The sequence below is a fragment of the Helobdella robusta genome (genome assembly GCF_000326865.2).
Source record: "Helobdella robusta unplaced genomic scaffold HELROscaffold_37, whole genome shotgun sequence".
NCBI lineage: Eukaryota > Metazoa > Annelida > Clitellata > Rhynchobdellida > Glossiphoniidae > Helobdella > Helobdella robusta.
Window position 1 is genome coordinate 1,398,244 of NW_008704785.1, and position 7,500 is coordinate 1,405,743.

The 7,500-nt window shown below is 37.8% G+C and overlaps 1 protein-coding gene across 1 annotated transcript in view; it reads left to right on the forward strand.

The window, feature by feature from the left end:
* Positions 1 to 442: 442 nt before the first annotated feature.
* HELRODRAFT_192720 (hypothetical protein) overlaps positions 443 to 7,500 on the forward strand; it is an 8,557-nt gene continuing 1,499 nt past the window's right edge. The window contains exons 1-19 of the mRNA XM_009023595.1: positions 443 to 495; positions 678 to 924; positions 1,162 to 1,303; positions 1,463 to 1,594; positions 1,836 to 2,070; positions 2,224 to 2,507; positions 2,741 to 2,843; positions 3,275 to 3,335; positions 3,530 to 3,681; positions 3,925 to 4,080; positions 4,396 to 4,493; positions 4,688 to 4,757; positions 5,025 to 5,150; positions 5,334 to 5,459; positions 5,665 to 5,969; positions 6,084 to 6,308; positions 6,415 to 6,775; positions 6,922 to 7,143; positions 7,390 to 7,500. The exon at positions 7,390 to 7,500 is cut by the window's right edge and continues 953 nt beyond it. Coding sequence (XP_009021843.1) covers positions 687 to 924; positions 1,162 to 1,303; positions 1,463 to 1,594; positions 1,836 to 2,070; positions 2,224 to 2,507; positions 2,741 to 2,843; positions 3,275 to 3,335; positions 3,530 to 3,681; positions 3,925 to 4,080; positions 4,396 to 4,493; positions 4,688 to 4,757; positions 5,025 to 5,150; positions 5,334 to 5,459; positions 5,665 to 5,969; positions 6,084 to 6,308; positions 6,415 to 6,775; positions 6,922 to 7,143; positions 7,390 to 7,500 — 3,147 coding nt within the window. The 5' untranslated portion in view covers positions 443 to 495; positions 678 to 686. The remainder of the gene's footprint in view (positions 496 to 677; positions 925 to 1,161; positions 1,304 to 1,462; positions 1,595 to 1,835; positions 2,071 to 2,223; positions 2,508 to 2,740; positions 2,844 to 3,274; positions 3,336 to 3,529; positions 3,682 to 3,924; positions 4,081 to 4,395; positions 4,494 to 4,687; positions 4,758 to 5,024; positions 5,151 to 5,333; positions 5,460 to 5,664; positions 5,970 to 6,083; positions 6,309 to 6,414; positions 6,776 to 6,921; positions 7,144 to 7,389) is intronic.

Consider the following 7,500-nt stretch of genomic DNA (forward strand, 5'->3'; position numbering starts at 1 on the left):
CTTATCAAATTTAATCAAACATCTATATATTCTGTTCTGATTTCGTTTAACACTTTACCCGGTTTTAATGATTTAGATTATAAAAATTGTGATAAGTTTTGTTGTAATTTGTGTCATATTCAGTAAATAAAACAAGATGTATGCTTAATTTTTTCTCGTTGCTGTATTATTTGAAATGAAAAATCTATCAAAAAATCTTTTATTTAAACCTATCACTTATATTAATCATATTGTGACTTTTCAAACAACTTAATAATATTTTTTTAAAAATTTGTTTTTGTTTTTACAATCACAGCAAATACCTACTTTGTATAGAAACATCGAACTTTTACTTTCATATCTATGGTTGTAAATTTAATTCTATGGATATAGAATATATAGATCTCTTAGACTTCATTGCCAACTTCATTTGACCATTTATCGTTGATTGTTTTAGTTTTGTTTTATTGATTCGGATATACTAATTCGTTCGGAAAACTAGTAAATTACAGGTTTGTATTAATTTTTATTCGTTTTTAAATTCATTTTTTTTATTTATTTTTGTGTTAAAACTGTCCGATTATTTGATTTTTTAAAAATAATTCCAGCTGTTTTCAAACACTAAATTACTAAAACATAAAGATAAAACATTAAAAATTACAAAAACACAAAAATTTACGTAATAAAGATCTGCCATTACACTCAAGATGTCTGACAGTGAGAGTGACCATGATGAAGAAGTTGGTCCCAGCCATCACCACAAATCCCCCAATAATGACTATAGAAAGAGCAATAACAGATTAGTGGATAGTGATGAAGAAGAAAAAGTAGTCGAGGATGAAGATGAAGATGAGTACGATTCTGAGGAGGAAGAGGAGATGGAAGATAAACCCAAGAAGAAAAGGAGGCGCGGGACTGTTTCTGATTTTATTTTGGAAGAAGCTGGTAATCTTTTATTTTAAAAATTATTTTCATTAAAAATCAAACTAAATTAATGTAATTAATAATTAAATTCATTATTAATTTGTCCAACACTCCCTACTAATAAACAATGACCAACAATAATACTTTCACCTCAATTTTACTAACTCTGGAAACTTGAAAAATTTCATAAAACTTTTTAATCTTTATCTACTTTTCAAGAATTAAATTACTAACTATTTCTCCTAACTCTAATTCCAGACGTTGATGACGACGAAGATGAGGATGACATCGGGGATGGCGAATCAGATTTTGAGGAGTACAAAAATGATTTGGCCATGGCAGCCCAAGAGGAAGGACCCAGTGCTAGAGATATTGAGGGAGAGAGAAGGATGAATTGGAGGTTAGTGTAAATAAAATTATATTCAGATTTTACTAAAATTTACTTTTAAATGTTTTTGATTTAATAGTATTTTTAATTATTATTTTCTAAAATTTTACATTTTCTTTTGTTAATTAATTAATTTAATTTATAAAAATGTTTTAAAAAATTATATAACAGAAATGCTGACGAGAAAAATTTGGAAGACTATTTTAAGAAGAAGTACTCTAGCTCGACTGCCTTGGATAAGGCAGTTGACGGAGATCCAATGATCGAAGAAATCACCCAAACTGCACTGCTGCCAACTATTAAGTTAGTGTTTTTGTGTGTGTGTCTGGTGTGTGTGTGTGTGAGCGTCTGTGTGTGAGCGTCTGTGTGTGCGCGTCTGTGTGTGCGTGTCTGTCTGCGCTCATGATTGTATGGGTGTATGTTTGTAGTATGATTGGTACGTTTCTACAACTTTCCTTAATTATAATATGAAAATAGTATGATACGGCATAAAAATAATAACAATAAATAATAAACACCCCCACTCACACTAATCCCTAATCAGAGATGCAAATCTGTGGCTAGTGAAATGTCGACAGGGGGAAGAAAAATCGACCGTACTGCTGCTGATGAGGAAGCTAATCACGTACCAACACACAGACGATCCTATGCATGTGCACTCCGTCATAGCAAAGGAGGGCTTAAAGGGTTTCATATACATCGAGTCCATCAAACAGTCTCATGTTAAGAAACTTATTGAGGGGGTGGGCACCCTGCAGATAGGAAAATATCAGCAGACAGTTAGTTTTTTTTTCATATTTTCTTATTAATTAATTAATAATTAATTATCATAATTTGTTTTCTTTCTTCAATTCCACTACAATTTCTCTCTCACCATCCCAAAATATACTATCGCTTCAAAACTTTAACTTTTGTTATCTCTTCCAACATAGATGGTGAAACGAGAGGAAATGCCGTCCGTACTGCGTGTAACCAAAGAAACGAATAACCTAAAATCGAAGCAGTGGGTCCGACTGAAGAAGGGAGTATTCAAGGATGATCTGGCCATGGTTGACTACGTAGATCCGTCTCAAAATATGGTCTTCCTGAAACTCATACCCAGAATCGACTACAGCAGGAATAGGGGTGTGATGAAAAGTACACAGAATGGAACTGCCGAGAAGAGGAAAATTTATCGAAGGCCGCCACAAAAACCATTCGATCCTGAAGCTATTAGGTTAGACAGACACGCAAAACAAACAAACATACCAGTACATACAAACAAACATACACAAACAAACAGACCCCACGCAAACATTCCAAACCTGGACAAACAGTCATACATACAAACCCCATACAAACAAACATACGCACAAACATACACACAGACATGCAACTTACACGCTCACACATACGCACGCACGCATAAAAACACACAAACAAACACACACACATATACACATTCTTCAGAGCTATTGGAGGTGAAGTAGCAAATGATGGAGACTTCATGATATTTGAAGGTAACAGATACAACAAAGGATTCCTGTACAAAAATTTCAACATCAACGCTATTGTAAGTAGTACCTCTGGGTATATTTTTATTTGTTTTTATCATTAATTATTGATATATTTATTATTATTATTAATATTATGTTATTCACTCTATTGAAATTCCTCAGAGGATTGTTCTGTTCTTAAATGCTTTGTTGTACAAACAACTTTTATAATTAATTTATAGTGCTTACTAATACTTTTAATTCCAGTTTGTATAATTGTTATTTTATAGGAAAATATTTAAATTTAATCAAAAAGTAATTATTATTAATAGCTAGCTTTGAGTTAAGTCTTTAAAAACTGTCCCACATCCTATTTCACTCAATTAACCGTTAAAATTTACATCTTTTATCTGTTTATTCATTAATTATTACAATATATTACGCTAAATTGCGTCTAATTATATTAATGATTAAATAATTATGACTTATATCATCTCTAAATAAATAGATAATAGATGGAGTGACGCCAACGTTGAGTGAACTGGAGAAATTTGATCACCAGCCTGAAGGTTATTACTAATATTTTTATTACTCTTTCTCTCTCTCTTTCTCCATCTCTCTTCTCTATATCTCTCTCTCTCTTTTCTCTCTTTTTTTCTCTCTCTCTCCCTCTCTCTTTCTTCTCTCCTCTCTTTCTTACTCATTCATTGTCATCATCACTACTATTATGATCTCAACTTTTTTTCCATCCCTCTGCAAACAGCTGTGGAAGTGAAATCGCTGACCGAGGCGCAGACGTTCGTCAAGGATGACGTGGTGGAGGTCGTGGAGGGAGCCATGACGGCCATGCAGGGCAAGGTCATCAAGATCGACGGCAAGAGGGTCACCATACAACCGAGCCACGTAGAGTTCAAGGTCAGTTGGTCTTGCTGGTTTGTTTTTTGTGGGGAGTTTTGTGTTTTGTGTGCTTGAGATAAAGAGAGAAAATGAGAAAACGAATGAGTTTGAGTAATGGAGAGGTACATAATGTATTCAGAAAAGAGAGAAAGAGAGAGAGAGGAGAAAGAGGGAGCGAGCAAGCACCATAATAAATCTTTTCACCATGAATTATAAATAAATTTAATATTTATCTTCATCTTTTGCCCCAAAAACGAACAGGCGCCACTGACGTTTGAGTCCTGTGAGCTGAGGAAATACTTCAAAGTTGGAGATCACGTGAAAGTGATGAGGGGGAGTTACGAGGGAGAGACAGGGATGGTGGTGAGGGTGGAGGAGAATCTGGTCATACTGCTGTCTGATACTACCATGTCCGAGGTGGGTCTCTGTTTTTTTTTCTCTTACTTTCTTCGTTTTTCTCTCTTTCTCTCTGTGCTAAGTTATCTCTCTCTTCCTCTCTTGCTTCCTCTGTATTTATTGATTGGTAGATATTAATGTTAAATTTCTCTGACACGCTTTCTTTTTTAAATTCTTGTTTCTTCTCTCTCTCTCTCTTTCTCTCTCTCTCTCTCTCTCTCTTTCTCTCTCTCTCTCTCTCTCTCTCTACTTATCTCTCTTCGTTCTTTTCTTTCTTCGTTCTTTCCTTTTTCTCTCCATTTAGTTAACTGACCAAATTATTTTCACAAAACACAGTTAAAAGTGCTGCCAAAGGATCTGCAGCTTTGCACAGAAGTAGCTTCAGGTGTTGATTCGAAAGGCAAGTTCTCCTTCGACGACCTAGTTGAGATTGAGTAAGTGTTTGATTGATTGGTTGGTTGATTGATTGGTTGGTTGATTGGTTGGTTGATTGATTGGTTGATTGATTGAATGGTTGGTTGGTAGATTGATTGGATGCTTGGTTGGTAGATTGACTGACCGACTGATTGGCCGATTACGTTATCACTGTATATTTCCTCATTAATTTTTTCTTTCCCTTTCTTGTTAGCCCTCAGACTGTTGGAGTCATTGTGAGGATTGAAAAGGATTTCTTTAAAGTTTTGGACATGTATGGCAAGGTAAGATATGTCTTTCATTTATTTCTTCATTCATTTTTTTGTTCGCTCTTTCTATCAATCAACATATCAGCCGAACAATTTATTGAATTTCCATTTACACATTTAACGAACGCAATCAATCTTTCAAGTAGCCATGATTGAATTAAAATTCATTCATTCAATCACTCATTCAATCATTTACTTAATCTTTCACTCATTCATTCATTCATCCATTCATTCACTCAATCTTTCACTCGCTCATTCATTCACTCATTCATTCATTCATAGGAACGACAGCTCAGCTCGACAGCCCTGACCAAAAAGAAGGACAACAAATTCGTGACTGCCCTGGACTCGGAGGACAAGCACATACGGGTCAAAGACATCGTCAAGGTCATCGATGGACCCCATTCGGTTGGCTTTCTTTACTTTTTTTTCTGTAAATTTCCATTCACTACTGATGGCCTCAGATAGTTCGTTTATTTATGTTAGTTGGAAACCTCGTAAAATTAAAACCGCAACAGAGACCAACAGTAAATATAATATTAATAATTAATAATAATAAATAGTTATGATTAATTATATTAAAAAACCCAGGGTAGGCAAGGAGAGATAAGACACTTGTTCAGGAGTTTCGCATTCATCTACTCACGCAAGCACATCGAGACCAGCGGCATATTCGTTTGTAAGACTCGGAACCTCGTTGTTGCCGATGGTTCGAAGGTCGGTGTGCTCCTCTTTCTATGTCTCATTATTTCATTTGGTTCTTGCTGCCACCGCGCTATACAATTTAATCTATAATCTATATATATTGCGCTATATAAATAATTATGGTGATGCGTTCTTGTTTTGGGTTAATTTATATTATTTTTTTTCTTGTTTTGGAGATTTACTGATAAATAAATAAATATATACACACCGCACGCAGACGAGTTCGGCTGGCCCAATAAACGGAGGTATGGGTGGAATGTTTGTCCCTATGTCGCCACGCCTGTCAAGTCCCGCCCATCCAGGCGGTGGCAGTGGTGGGAGAGGTGGTAGAGGTCGCGGGGGTCACAACATGATTGAGAAGAAGAACAAGTCCCTGATTGGTCGCTCCGTAAGAATCATACTGGGTCCTTATAAAAGCTATGTCGGAATTGTCAAGGATACCACTGAGTCGACTGCTCGCGTTGAACTGCACACCAACTGCAAGATAATCAGCGTGGATATCAGTCGCCTGAAAGTTATGGAGTACGTTGTTTGTTTGTTTGTTAGATAAGAATGTTCTTCATCTTCATCTGTCAATCAACCAACTTACCAACCAACCATCCATTCATTCCAACCAACCATCCAACCAACCCACAGAGATGGTGCCCTGGGGTCATTCAGCAGTTACGACAAGACACCGATGACTAGTCAGACCCCCATGCACTCAGGATCTCGCACGCCCATGTATGGATCTCAGACACCGATGATGGATGGCAGTAGGACGCCCCACTATGGAGGCAGTACCCCCCACTACGAGTCGGGGTCGTACACACCCGGAAGATCCAGTGCGTGGGATCCTGGCAATCCTAATACCCCTTCGAGGTTTGTTGTAGCTGTAGTTTTGTTGCAATTTTTCACGGTTTTTTTTTAAGTTTGTTACCTTCATTAAAATAACTTTAAAATATCTTCTACAATCTGCCTCAAACAGGCCAAACGACTTCGACGACATGAGCTATCTAGACGAGTCGGGCCTGCCAGGTCCCTACACCCCACAACCTGGAGGGACTTCATTTTCTCCTTACCCAGGCCAGCCGACTCCCTCACCACTGGACAACAACTCACTTCAGAGTCCTGGACAGTACGATCTAGGCTCCATGTACCAGGGCACTCCCTCACCTATGACGTCGTTCAGCCCTATGACGCCAGGGGCTCCTTTCACCCCCTCAACTCCGGGACTTGATGGCGCCGCGGGTTCTGATTGGGTGTCTCTGGATCTTTTTGTCAAGATCAAGGAGAGTCATGACGATAAAGATGTCATCGGAAAAGTTGGGATCGTCAAGAGCATCAATGTTAGTGTCGGTTTTCATCCGCGCGTGTGCGTGTGTATTTGTGTGCGTGCGTGTATGTGTGTGCGTATTTTACAAACGGCATCACATTTCATTGCATACACTACGTCACGTAATGACGTCATATTTATTGTATTGTTTCACTGCAGGGTGACATGTGTGCGCTGTTGATCACAGAGAAAGAGAAAACGGCCACAGAGAAAGAGAAAATGGCCACAGAGAAAGAGAAAATGGCCACAGAGAAAGAGGAAATGGCCACAGAGAAAGAGGAAATGGCCACAGAGAAAGAGGAAATGGCCACAGAGAAAGAGAAAATGGCCAACGTGAATGTGGACGACCTGGAACCTGAGCCACCGGGAAAATCAGATAGGGTCAGTCTTTGGTCATGTCGTTTTATGATTATGTTGTTGTTGATGATGTTGTTGTTGATGATGTTGGTGCTGATGATGTTGTTGATGTTGGTGGTAATGTTGCTCTTTCGCACTGTTGTTATTAGTTGCTGTTATTAATTTTGTTGATGTATTCATTAATAATAATAACCACATTTGATCAATCAGTCAACCAAATAATCGCACGCACACATACACGCACGCACACATACACACGCGCACACACAGGTCAAGGTCATCAGAGGGGATGTGAATAAAGACCTGACAGGAACACTACTCAGCATCGACCAGAACGACGGGATCGTAAAACTGGACGTTGGGAAGATGGCCATGGTCCAG